The 14,754-nt window shown below is 38.7% G+C and overlaps 1 protein-coding gene across 1 annotated transcript in view; it reads right to left on the reverse strand.

Moving 5' to 3' along the window:
- pdgfrb (platelet-derived growth factor receptor, beta polypeptide) overlaps window positions 1-14,754 on the reverse strand; it is a 105,217-nt gene that overhangs the window by 43,077 nt on the left and 47,386 nt on the right. Inside the window, exons 3-5 of the mRNA XM_060915204.1 lie at window positions 9,867-10,157; window positions 7,135-7,392; window positions 825-955 (exon numbers count right to left, since the gene is read on the reverse strand). Of these exons, the coding sequence (XP_060771187.1) occupies window positions 825-955; window positions 7,135-7,392; window positions 9,867-10,157 (680 nt within the window). The remainder of the gene's footprint in view (window positions 1-824; window positions 956-7,134; window positions 7,393-9,866; window positions 10,158-14,754) is intronic.

The raw sequence follows: 14,754 nt of genomic DNA on the forward strand, positions 1-14,754 counted from the left end.
TAAATAACTAAATGTATACAGTGATGAATTCATTCATAGGTTATAATATATATGACCTTCATAGAAAGCATAACCTTAGATGTGACCCAATGTGACTTGGTGTGTAACTCACCGATGGAAGGAGGTGAGGCTTGAAATTTTTATTTTAGGGTGTGGCATCCCCTTTAGTGTAATTAATAGTGTAATTTATTTGTTGTTCAAGACCTAAAGATTGCAAACCTAATCCACTGAGTAAAAAGTGTAAAAGAAGTCTAAAGCAGTCTATGATTGAAATCGGAAATGTACATTAATGGACATTACTGAAGTCTGACAACACTTTAAGCAATAAACTGGATTTACAGAATGACCGGAATCTAATTAAACACAATTCTCAATGCACTTTATATACCACTTTAGAGCCACATAATACATACATTCTTCTAACAGACACGGCAAACTAAAAGTCATAACGCTTTGATCCTATATGAAACGTGGCTGATGTTTTCTGATAATCATAAAAGACTCCCAACACCACAATACACACTATGTTAATGGCTTGACAGCTTCCTGCTTGTAAGAACAATGTTAATAATGTCAACGGGTGTAAATCCTCACATAGCCTTCAGCATTTAGTTCTTTCCTTCTCAGCCTCCTCCTCCACTCTGTCTTCCTGTCCTCCTTCAGCAGATTTAAATCTTTAATAAAAATGTGTTATCCATAAAAGATTCTCAGGGATTAGGTGTGGCAGCACATCTTGAGGTAATTTGGGCTGTTGAATTTTCTCTCAAGGGGTCATGGAGTTGGAAGAAATCTAGATGGGGCAGTTTATTTTTCAGCCCACTCACATCTTTGTTCGGTAAGTCCCAGGAGAAGTAGACGAGTTCTACTCCGTGGGCCGTGCAGTTGACGCTGAGCGGCTCGCCTTGTTTCAACACCGTCTTCGAGGCATTGATGTGGGCGTCCAGCGCCTCAGGAACTGCGGCCATGTGAACAAGAGATACAGAGTCACATAATATAAGCATTGTTTGGAGACTTGTGTGTTTATGAACGGAAGGGGAACATTGATACAAAAGAAATGACGGGAAACAAAGTGGACAGATGTTGCACACATGTGGAGATGTCTGCATGTCAAGCGTTCCCCATCACCACCCACCCAGGAGAGAAGGTATTCATGACCTGCTACAGTTGGAAGAACTAAAAAGCAATTTGCTAAAATAGTGTAGTGTGCACTTTTTGCTAACTCTCATGTTTGTGTTCATTTTCTGAGGAGATCAGAAATAAGAGTCAGACTTTAATTCTGTGATCGAAATCTATTATCATTTCACAATTTATTAGATTTAAACACATGACCTTCATCCTTACACAGTCAGGGTACACAGGACATTGGTTATTTATACTCTACATAGAGGACAATATATCAGTCACAGATACAACTCTGTTGTACATTTGAGTGACCTTAAAGATAAATTCATAAACATGCTCCACTTCAAGTGCTCCATATGTTCTCATAATGTGCCCTTTCCTACCCTAGGCACTTAAATAAGATGCTAAAAAGGTAGAGCCAGGGCCGGATTAACATGGCCAGGGGCCCCTAGGCTACAAGTTACTGTAGGCCCCCCCGGCCAGCACCATCTTATCCCATCTACCTGTAAAGAACTGTCTATTTTCTACATTTTAAAGGGGTTTTTTTGTGTTTTTTTTCATTATTAAACTTATTAAACATTATATAATTATATATATATATATATATATTAACATTATATAAACATTATTAAATGCTAGTGTCATGATGACTTGCACTTGCCAGTTGGGTTTCATTAGGTTTAAAAAACCCTGTTAGTTTTGGTATATTGCTCAATAGAGCTTTATCATGTTGGGCTTTTTGCCGTTGCGCCTTGCGCTTTTGAGCACCACTCTCGTATTTTCTGTCACACATGTTCACTGTTCAACTGTGGAGTGACGTCGTGCGTGACGTCTAATGTTTATATATGGAAGGCAGATTTGCCTCACCCAATCAGTGTCCGTTTATTTAAATATTCATTTTGAGCCAATGAATATGAAGGGTTTTTTTTTCTTTTGACCAATTGGGGGCCCCCCTGTGAGGCGGGGGGTGTGGGGGCCCCTAGGCTGAAGCCATATGAAGCCTGTGCGGTGATCCGGGCGTGGGTAGAGCAGATACAGTGCCTTGCAAAAGTATTCATCCCCCTTGGTGTTTGTCTTGTTTTGTTGCATTACAAGCTGGAATTAAAATGGATTTTTGGGGGGCTAGCACCATTTGATTTACACAACATGCTGACAACTTTAAAGGTGAAAATTGTTGTTTTATTGTGACACAAACAATAATTAAGATAAAAAAAAAAGAAATCTGGAGTGTGCATAGGTATTCACCCCCTTTGGTATGAAACCCCTAAATAAGAGCTGCTCCAACCAATTCACTTCATAAGTCACATAATTAGCTGATTAAGATCCACCTGTGTGCAATCAAAGTGTCACATGATCTGTCACATGATGCCTGTATAAACCAACCTGTTCTGGAAGGACCCTGACTCTGCAACACTACTAAGCAAGCAACATGAAAACCAAGGAGCCTCCAAACAGGTCAGAGACAAAGTTGTGGAGAAGTATAGATCAGGGTTTGGTTATAAAAAATATCCTAAACTTTGAATATCCCACAGAGCACCATTAAATCCATTATAGCAAAATGGAAAGAATATGGCACCACTACAAACCTGACAAGAGAAGGCCACCCACCAAAACTCACAGACCGGGCAAGGAGGGCATTAATCAGAGATGCAACAAAGACACCAAAGATAACACTGAAGGAGCTGCAAAGATCCACAGCGGAGATGAGAGTATCTGTCCATTGGACCACTTTAAGCCATACACGCCACAGAGCGGGGCTTTATGGAAGAGTGGCCAGAAAAAAGTAATTCCTTAAGAAAACACGTTTGGAGTTTGCCCAACAGCATGTGGCAGACTCCCCACACACATGGAAGAAGATTCTCTGGTCAAATGAGACTAAAATTGATATTTTTGGCCATCATGGGAAATGCCATGTGTTATGCAAACCCAACACCCTGAGAACAACATTCCTACAGTGAAGCATGGTGATGGCAGCATCATGCTGTGGGGATATTTTTCATCTGCAGGAACAGGAAAGCTGGTCAGGACTGAAGGAAAGATGGATGGCACTAAATACAGGGCAATTCTGGAGGAAATCCTGTTTGAGTCAACCAGAGGTTTGAGACTGGGATGAAGATTCACGTTCCAGCAGGACAATGACCCAAAACATACTGCTAAAGCTACACTGGAGTGGTTTAAAGGGAAACATTTAAATGTCTTGGAATGGCCTAATCAAAGCCCAGATCTCAAGCCAACTGAGAATCTGTGGCATAACTTGAAGATTACTGTACACCAATGCAACCCATCTAACTTGAAGGAGTTGGAACGGTTTTTCCTCGAGAAATGGGCAAAAATCCCAGTGGCTAGATGTGCTAAGCTAATAGAGACATACCCCAAGAGACTTGCATCTGTAATTGCAGCAAAAGGTGGCTCTACAAAGTATTGACTTTGCAGAGGAGTGAATACCGATGCACACTCCAGACTTCTGGGTTTTTTTTTTCATCTTAATTATTGTTTGCATCACAATAAAACAACAATTTTCACCTTTAAAGTGTTAGGCATGTTGTGTAAATCAAATGGTGCTAACCCCCCAAAATCCATTTTAATTCCAGCTTGTAACGCGACAAAACAGGACAAACAACAAGGGGGATAAATACTTTTGCAAGATACTGTACATTGTTTTATTATATTTGATTATCAACCTGGTTACACTTAACTAAACTCCCGTGTTCATAAGGTTACCACACAACAACTGACACAGACCGACATAAGCATCTCAAGGCTTTTTCCAATAGCATTCAGTTGTCATAGAGACTGGTTTCATCAACTTTTCTTGCAAAATTGACATGATACCAAATGAGTCAAATGACAGGTTGACATAAGATTGTGTTATGATACATTCCAGGATGACTTAGTATTAAATATCGTGACTGATTTTGTAGTTCACTGCACTTCTGGTATGTAAGTGACATGATTCTGCTAATAAGAAATGTTATGCATGCTTATCCCTGTGATGACCTGGCGACTTGTCCAGGGTGTACCCCGCCTTTCGCCCATAGTCAGCTGGGATAGGCTCCAGCTTGCCTGCGACCCTGTAGAAGGATAAAGCGGCTAGAGATAATGAGATGAGATGAGATGCATGCTTATAGCGAAGACATTAGACTGTGTAATGAAAATTATGTATATTTATATCTGGCCCTTCGGTAAATTAAGTTGAACTTTGCTATTTATGATATTTTAATTAATATAAATGAGATCTAAAACATATCTAATCTGTCATTTCTGAGTTACACCTTTATAAAACAAGTAGGCTTCATTTAACTATTCAAAAGATTTTTGCAAACACTTTGCATTATCATAAGTTACTTTTTATTACATATACTATGTTATATAGGGGCGGCACGGTGGTGTAGTGGTTAGCGCTGTCGCCTCACAGCAAGAAGGTCCTGGGTTCGAGCCCCGGGGCCGGCGAGGGCCTTTCTGTGTGGAGTTTGCATGTTCTCCCCGTGTCCGCGTGGGTTTCCTCCGGGTGCTCCGGTTTCCCCCACAGTCCAAAGACATGCAGGTTAGGTTAACTGGTGACTCTAAATTGAGCGTAGGTGTGAATGTGAGTGTGAATGGTTGTCTGTGTCTATGTGTCAGCCCTGTGATGACCTGGTGACTTGTCCAGGGTGTACCCCGCCTTTCGCCCGTAGTCAGCTGGGATAGGATCCAACTTGCCTGCGACCCTGTAGAAGGATAAAGCGGCTAGAGATAATGAGATGAGATGAGACTATGTTATATATATAGGATATTTTGGCTGCGCGAAGATATGAAGTTTATCTTCGAGTGGTGAACATATTCACAAGTGAGTGAAGTGATCGAGTGAAAATATTTTTCAACACGAGAAGATAAACTTCATATCTTTGCAGAATCATGTAATGTTCTTTATCTATCCATCTGTTATCTGTAGCCGCTTATCCTGTACAGGGTCGCAGGCAAGCTGGAGCCTATCCCAGCTGACTATGGGCGAGAGGTGAGGTACACCCTGGACAAGTCACCAGATCATCGCAGGGCTGATACATAGAGACAAACAACCATTCACACCTACGGTCAACCACCAATTATCCTAACCTGCATGTCTTTGGACTGTGGGGGAAACTGGAGCACCCGGAGGAAACCCACGCACACACAGGGAGAACATGCAAACTTCACACAGAAGGGCCCTCGCCGGCCACTGGGCTTGAACCCGGAACCTTCTTGCTGTGAGGCGACGGTGCTAACCACTACACCACCATACCACCAATGTTCTTTATATTATATGGATATATTCATAAAAAAAGCAAGTTAATCAAAAGAATTTTAATTTTGAAGCAGTTCGCCATTTTGACAATGCACATCTAGTCAGTAGGAAAACACTGGGAGTGACAGCATCGGAGTGAAATTTTGGGAAATATGTCACTCAGATCCAGGATGTATTTGATATTAAAAATCTGAGTTTTTCAACACGAGAAGATAAACTTCATATCTTCAAGCCAATGTGTGATTTTCTTTTTATCCCCCACCCAAACTGAAGATATCTTCATGAAACTTTGTATACATATCAAGCAACATGTGAACTGGTGCCTTTTGTTATCTTGAATTTTTTTTTTTTTAAAGTATTTTTCAAATTTTTACATGAAAAATAGATTTTGACTTAGTTTCTAAGAGCAGTGTTAGTTTCCGTAGTATACAGTATATCCAAAACTATTCATGATAAAGATTTGAAACTTGGTATACATGTTAACAAGGTGATGTCGATGTGCCTTTTCATACTAAGAAATTTGAGAAGTTTTAATTTTTCATGTTTCCATGGAAACAATTTCAGACTTAGTCTCTCAGGTTCATCTTAGGGGTAGGTTTTGTTTCCGGAGCACAACTTGAAAACTATGAGTGGTATGGTCTTGAAAGTTGGTGTATGTGTTGATTAAGTAATGTATATGTGCCTTTTGATACTAAGAAATGTGAGAAATTTTAATTTTTAGCTCACCTGGACCAAAGGTCCGGTGGGTTTATGCCATGGGCTGCTGAGGTCAGGTAGGGTTGGTTTCCTGCAGCAGAACTTGAAAAATGTGACAAATAATATCTTGAAACTTGGTATATAGTTGGTATATAGGGCGGGGGATATAGATGACTCTGTCTTCTTGTTATTATATAGACACAGTCACAGACAAAAAGTACCCAAATTTATCAAAACAATTATTCAATTTCCTCACGAGTGACATATAGAGATTTATGTCACAGTTTTCGTTCTCCATGTCCTGGATGTAGCTCGTATGAGAAATGAGTGGCGTATTTCCTAGTAAAACACTCATTTCCATATAATATAAAAATATATTTTCTCTGACCCCAAATCATTCAAGAAGTGCAATGAGTCTGTTGTCAAAATATTCTAAAGTCAACCTGGAAAATATCATCAACCTATATCCTCAGAATCCTGTGTCAGGTGGCTCAACTTGACAAAAACAGGGTTTAACTACAGTTGATGCACCTCAGACAAAGTTTTTATAAATGTCTGGGTTGATTTACATCTCATCTCATTATCTCTAGCCGCTTTATCCTTCTACAGGGTCGCAGGCAAGCTGGAGCCTATCCCAGCTGACTACGGGCGAAAGGCGGGGTACACCCTGGACAAGTCACCAGGTCATCACAGGGCTGACACATAGACACAGACAACCATTCACACTCACATTCACACCTACGGTCAATTTAGAGTCACCAGTTAACCTAACCTGCATGTCTTTGTACTGTGGGGGAAACCGGAGTACCCGGAGGAAACCCACGCGGACACGGGGAGAACATGCAAACTCCACACAGAAAGGCCCTCGCCAGCCCCGGGGCTCAAACCCAGGACCTTCTTGCTGTGAGGCGACAGCGCTAACCACTACACCACCGTGCCGCCCGGTTGATTTACATATGTAAGATATTATGAAAGGCTTATGAAGGTGTCCGGTAGCTCTATGAACACTGAACAAGTAAACAGTTATCATATACTCTCTCTTGCCATAGACATACCTAAGATGGTGAACACGTAGAATATGTTGGACCATTTTTCCTCTCCATTGCGTTCTCCTCTGCATTTGTAAATCTTGTCTTCCAGTATTCCTCTAAAGCCACTAGTGGGTATGTATTTGCCCTTCACTGGGATTTCAGTGTCTTTATCATGGAGGGTCACGTTTATTTTGGGGTCTGTCACCAGACAGGGGACTGTCCCTTCATCAGTTGTCTTAGTGACTGCCTGATAGTCATTCTCCAAAAACCACTCCTCCGAGTCTGCAAAAGAGGGAGCAGAAGGGCCGGATATTTTGTATCAAAATAATGTATGTTGTCTGAAAATAAATGTTCTTGTGCTAATACTCATCAGTCATACAAATTGCTGTAAAGGTTTGCAGCAAAATGAAAAATGTTACATTTGCTAAACGGGGTAATAATCGGCATACCAGATGAAAATTCTAATTCAATCCAAATTGCTTGAAACTGCTCTCATTGAATTCAGAATTGAATGCTAAGCAACATACTTTTTTACAGAATTAAAATACACTACCGTTCAAAAGTTTGGGGTCACCCAGACAATTTTGTGTTTTCCATGAAAAGTCACACTTTTATTTACCACCATAAGTTGTAAAATGAATAGAAAATATAGTCAAGACATTTTTCTGGCCGTTTTGAGCCACAAATGTGATGCTCCAGAAACTCAATCTGCTCAAAGGAAGGTCAGTTTTATAGCTTCTCTAAAGAGCTCAACTGTTTTCAGCTGTGCTAACATGATTGTACAAGGGTTTTCTAATCATCCATTAGCCTTCTGAGGCAATGAGCAAACACATTGTACCATTAGAACACTGGAGTGAGAGTTGCTGGAAATGGGCCTCTATACACCTACGGAGATATTGCACCAAAAAACAGACATTTGCAGCTAGAATAGTCATTTACCACATTAGCAATGTATAGAGTGGATTTCTGATTAGTTTAAAGTGATCTTCATTGAAAAGAACAGTGCTTTTCTTTCAAAAATAAGGACATTTCAAAGTGACCCCAAACTTTTAAACAGTAGTGTATGTTTATCCGTTCTTGAGATATTACAAATCAGAGATTGAAAAAAAAGGCTTAATTTTTAGAAAACTGCTGTAATATTGTGTATGAGGATCACATGGTCCAAAATGGGCCTCATTAATGAATAAGATAAAATATTTTTTCTTAATAACTTTTTTTTATTTTTCAAGATATTTACGTGGAAATTGGCAGACACATAGATGGTTGTATACCGAATACAAAGTTTTAAAAATTAATAAAAACAAATTATTCAAATGATCCATCCATTATCTGTAGCCGCCTATCCTGTGCAGGGTCGCAGGCAAGCTGGAGCCTATCCCAGCTGACTACGGGCGAAAGGCGGGGTACACCCTGGACAAGTCGCCAGGTCATCACAGGGCTGACACATAGACACAGACAACCATTCACACTCACATTCACACCTACGCTCAATTTAGAGTCACCAGTTAACCTAACCTGCATGTCTTTGGGGAAAACTGGAGCACCTGGAGGAAACCCACTGAGACACGGGAAGAACATGCAAACTCCACTCAGAAAGGCCCCCATCGGCCACTGGACTCAAACCCAGAACCTTCTTGCTGTGAGGCGACAGCGCTAACCACTACACCACCATGCCACCCAATTTTAATTCAATTAATAGGAATTATTCATTGGATGTGGCTCACACAGTTTTTTCGAGGTTAGCCTTGAAAGCTGTGAATATTATCATTTATATTCTTGAATATAAATACTAGTAGGCCCTACTTTTGAGAAATACAAAGGCCTACAGAGCACAAAGAGGGTAGTAGAAATAATATTTTATTAGTTATTTATTGAGTATACCAATTTAAGGTTTTACCTAATTAGCATACTAATTAAATACTGATCTGCATAATTTGTTTTTACTAATTGTTCAAACTTTGTATTCAGTATACAACCATCTATGTTCCTGCCAATTTCCATGTAAATCTCATCTCATCTCATTATCTCTAGCCGCTTTATCCTTCTACAGGGTCGCAGGCAAGCTGGAGCCTATCCCAGCTGACTACGGGCGAAAGGCGGGGTACACCCTGGACAAGTCGCCAGGTCATCACAGGGCTGACACATAGACACAGACAACCATTCACACTCACATTCACACCTACGGTCAATTTAGAGTCACCAGTTAACCTAACCTGCATGTCTTTGGACTGTGGGGGAAACCGGAGCACCCGGAGGAAACCCACGCGGACACGGGGAGAACATGCAAACTCCACACAGAAAGGCCCTTGCCGGCCCCGGGGCTCGAACCCAGGACCTTCTTGCTGTGAGGCGACAGCGCTAACCACTACACCACCGTGCCGCCCTCTTCCATGTAAATATCTTGAAAAATAGAAAAGTTATTAAGAATAAACATTTGATCTCATTGGTTAATGAGGCCCATTTTGGACCATGTGATCCTCATGCAGAATATCATGGCAGTTTTCTAAAAATTAATCCATTTTTCCAATCTTTGATTTGTAATATCTCAAGAACAGATAAACATTTTAATTCTGTAAAAAGTATGTTGTTCTGCATTCAATTCTCAATTCAATGAGAGCCGTTTCAAGCAATTTGGATCGAGTTTGATTTTCACCTGATATGCCGATTTTTAGTGAAAGCTTTATTTTTAATTTCATGTTTTTATGTGATATTTTTTTGTGCATCATCAGTGCATGTGCAAATGCTTTGCTTCTCACCAGGCACATAGACAGCCACCTCCCTGCTCTCCTCTGAGCCATTCTCAGAGCACACGTACACTCCTGTGTGTGTCCATGTCACGTTCTCCAGATGGAGAACACTAGATGTGAGGGATCGGTTCTCTGTTCTGAATGCAGGTATGTTCTCATCTCTTCTGTAGCGCCAGGAGACGGGCGCCCAGCCGGAACAGATGATGGAGATGGAGGCATTAGCAGGCAGGATGATTTCTTTTGTGTTGGGGCTCAGCTCCAAACTAGAACCAGCTGAACACAGCAGGAGGATCAGGAGGGCTTCAGATAACAAACAACAACAAGAATATTATTAGTCCAAGCAGAAAACATTTGGTCAGAATACAGTATGTGTTTCCTCATCTTAAACCCTGAACTATGAGATATTAAGATTGAGCTTTTAAGAAACAAAATCTGGTACTGTTATTGTATTCCTGCATATTTCATGAAATATTATTTAAAAAATAATAATAATTTCCCAACATTTAATCTAAAGTTGTGCATTTAACCATTCAGAAATGTGATAATTCATTTCAGGCACCAATCTTTCAAGGTTTCCACAAGGTTTCGTTTTGGCAATGGCTCCTTTTTTTTTTCTTAAATTAGTAACATGATGGAGATTTTTTTGTTTTTAGTATAGAATGAACAATTACACACACAAAAAAGTGGTTAACTAGCATCCATTCGAGTAGCATGGACATTACAAATGACATACTAAGGACTTACTTAAATATATATTGTTTCATAAATTTACTTTCAATCAATAATTTTGGTCAATTCAATCGATAATTTGGTCAGTCACAATATCACTGAAAATAAAGATAAAACAATGTGCTGGTTTTGCTCGGATATTTCAAACTATGACTCAAATATGATGAAATCCATCTTGGATCCATCTTGTACTTTCTGATCTTGACAATGTCCAAAAATTCTCCAGATATGATCCAGGTTCTTGCAAGAATTTGAAAAGATATCTCTGGATTCTTGTGGGGGGGGGGGGTTGTGCGCAGTGAAAGAATGAGAGGATTCTCTTCTTCCCATGATTGTTTTCATGAAATTTAGATGATGAAACTTCCTGTTGAACATGGAACGTACTTCAAATATTTCATCGGAGTGAATGTATTTATAATAACAGGGTTGAATGAATGTTGTGAAAGATTAAACCGTACATTTTTCTTAACCTACAATGGAAGAGATTTTTTTAGAAGACTACAAAGTTGCAAACTACAGAAAAGCTCCAAAGATCATACTGAAGACACTTGAATTAACACAAGCTGAAACTTTAAAGTTGTTGTTTTTTTTTTCTTTTTCCAGATTATATATTCCTGAGGAAACACAGTACGACACAGATGACATTTGCATTAAATGACCCAGTGATAAACCTTTGATAAGACATGGAAAAAAAAAAAGATTGATGGGAATTAAAAGCATTTGACCATAATTGCCAGTTGTTTTCATTTGCAAATGCTGGCATTCATTAAAACGCCCACAGAAACAAACAATCATCTGAGCATCTGAGATTTATTGTAATACTCAGAGGACACAATAAAACATTTAGGATTTGTTAGAAGGGGCATTTTTTTAATATTAGCATAGGGATTTAATCAACGATGTTGGAAAGCTATAATTCATCATAAACTCTTTGGAGTAAACATGTAGGCAAGACATTAAATAGGATTATAACATTTATTTTTGAATTACTGAGGCACATGTGAGATTTGCTCTTTATTTTAAAATTTACTTCTTTTAAAATATTCCCTGAGGGTTCTTTCAGGAGGTACAGGTTTTTAATTTTCTAGAGGTCTATACTTACAGATCTCTGGCATTTATATATGACATGTTCCTCCAATTGGACAAAATGAAGGGACAAAAACTTCCAGTATGTTATATTTAGCAACAAAAATTTTGGGGGTGACGAGATGAAATCAGCCAAATCAGCAATCAACAATGATAAATAATAAAATTGATTGAAATGATTTTAAAACAAATAATAAAAACAAACAATCTTTAGAAATAATAAGTAAAGATCCTTTAGTCTCTAATCTCTAAAAGCCTTAATCTCTAATCTATAGAGTACTGTGCAAAAGTCTTAGCCCCCCCCCTATTTTTTCCATGCAAACTTTGTTATAGATTTCTATTTTATGATTTCTACATTATCGAGTTAGTACAAAAACATTTTAGAGTTCCCAAAATTTGTTTTCCAGCACAAAATTAAATGTTACAGAAAAAAAAATGTTTGTATCTGAGCAGCATATTACATAAGAGACCACTTTTCAGATTAAAAAGAAAACATAATGAAGGCTGCTGGGTTTTGGTGCAAAATTAAGAATCGAGTGTGACAAAGTGTCCAGAAGAACTGCGGCTGGTTCTGTAAGATGCTCAGTAAACCCTACAGCTCATTTCCTTATAAAACTGCACTCACTGTACAACCCCGATTCCAAAAAAGTTGGGACAAAGTACAAATTGTAAATAAAAACGGAATGCAATAATTTACAAATCTCAAAAACTGATATTGTATTCACAATAGAACATAGACAACATATCAAATGTCGAAAGTGAGACATTTTGAAATTTCATGCCAAATATTGGCTCATTTGAAATTTCATGACAGCAACACATCTCAAAAAAGTTGGGACAGGGGCAATAAGAAGCTGGAAAAGTTAAAGGTACAAAAAAGGAACAGCTGGAGGACCAAGTTGCAACTCATTAGGTCAATTGGCAATAGGTCATTAACATGACTGGGTATAAAAAGAGCATCTTGGAGTGGCAGCGGCTCTCAGAAGTAAAGATGGGAAGAGGATCACCAATCCCCCTAATTCTGCGCCGACAAATAGTGGAGCAATATTAGAAAGGAGTTCGACAGTGTAAAATTGCAAAGAGTTTGAACATATCATCATCTACAGTGCATAATATCATCAGAAGATTCAGAGAATCTGGAAGAATCTCTGTGCGTAAGGGTCAAGGCCGGAAAACCATACTGGGTGCCCGTGATCTTCGGGCCCTTAGACGGCACTGCATCACATACAGGCATGCTTCTGTATTGGAAATCACAAAATGGGCTCAGGAATATTTCCAGAGAACATTAACCTGTGAACACAATTCACCGTTGCCAGCTAAAACTCTATAGTTCAAAGAAGAAGCCGTATCTAAACATGATCCAGAAGCGCAGACGTCTTCTCTGGGCCAAGGCTCATCTAAAATGGACTGTGGCAAAGTGGAAAACTGTTCTGTGGTCAGATGAATCAAAATTTGAAGTTCTTTATGGAAATCAGGGACGCCGTGTCATTCGGACTAAAGAGGAGAAGGACGACCCAAGTTGTTATCAGCGCTCAGTTCAGAAGCCTGCATCTCTGATGGTATGGGGTTGCATTAGTGCGTGTGGCATGGGCAGCTTACACATCTGGAAAGACACCATCAATGCTGAAAGGTATATCCAGGTTCTAGAGCAACATATGCTCCCATCCAGACGACGTCTCTTTCAGGGAAGACCTTGCATTTTCCAACATGACAATGCCAAACCACATACTGCATCAATTACAGCATTATGGCTGCGTAGAAGAAGGGTCCGGGTACTGAACTGGCCAGCCTGCAGTCCAGATCTTTCACCCATAGAAAACATTTGGTGCATCATAAAACGGAAGATACGACAAAAAAGACCTAAGACAGTTGAGCAACTATAATCCTACATTAGACAAGAATGGGTTAACATTCCTATCCCTAAACTTGAGCAACTTGTCTCCTCAGTCCCAAGATGTTTACAGACTGTTGTAAAGAGAAAAGGGGATGTCTCACAGTGGTAAACATGGCCTTGTCCCAACTTTTTTGAGATGTGTTGTTGTCATGAAATTTAAAATCACCTAATTTTTCTCTTTAAATGATACATTTTCTCAGTTTAAACATTTGATATGTCATCTATGTTCTATTCTGAATAAAATATGGAATTTTGAAACTTCCACATCATTGCATTCCGTTTTTATTTACAATTTGTACTTTGTCCCAACATTTTTGGAATCGGAGTTGTACCTCAATGTACTTATTGTACCTTTTTTTTTTAAACAAAGGGTCGTCTCACACCAAATATTGACTTTGCTTCGTTTATTATGGTTTACTGCTGTGTATAGTATTTTTTTTATGTTGAAACATTTCATTTAATTATTTTAAAATACAAAAAAGCAACAAAATATGGAATAAAAGTATTTGATGGTAAGAACTTATCTTTTTTATTTTTTAAGAATTATTATTATCATCGAATTTTTCATTGGTTTGTTTACATTCTAAGTGGAAATTATTTTGTCGGACGTTTTGTATAAAGTTTTCATTTATCGAATTTGCTAAAAATAAAAATAACAATGCTCTGTTTCTCAAAATCTAATGACTGTGGATAGAATAAAACAATTATTCCACTCAGTCTCGTCATACATGGCTTATAGCCAACTCGGCGCTACGCGTCTCATTGGCTATCAGCTCATGTACAACTCTATTTCATGGAATAACTATTACATATATACAGTACCAGTCAAAAGTTTGGACACACCTTCTAATTAAATGTTTTTTCTTTATTTTTATTAATTAAAAGTCACTTAATGTCTTAAAGTAATGATGGATGTTGTTTCTCTTTACTTAGTTGATCAGTTCTTGACATAATATGGATTACTACAGTTGTAGAATAGGGCTATTTACTGTAGTTTTATTATTTGCTATTTACTGTTTGATCTCAAATGCATTAAGAAGGCACAAAATTGCACGATTTAACTTTTGACAAGACACTCCTGTTAATTGAAAAGCATTCCAGGTGACTACCTCATGAAGCTGGTTAAGATAATGACAATAGTGTACAAAGCATCATCAAGGTAAATGCTGGCTACTTTAAAGAATCTAA

The sequence above is a fragment of the Neoarius graeffei genome, chromosome 2, assembly GCF_027579695.1.
Source record: "Neoarius graeffei isolate fNeoGra1 chromosome 2, fNeoGra1.pri, whole genome shotgun sequence".
NCBI classification, from domain to species: Eukaryota; Metazoa; Chordata; class Actinopteri; order Siluriformes; family Ariidae; genus Neoarius; species Neoarius graeffei.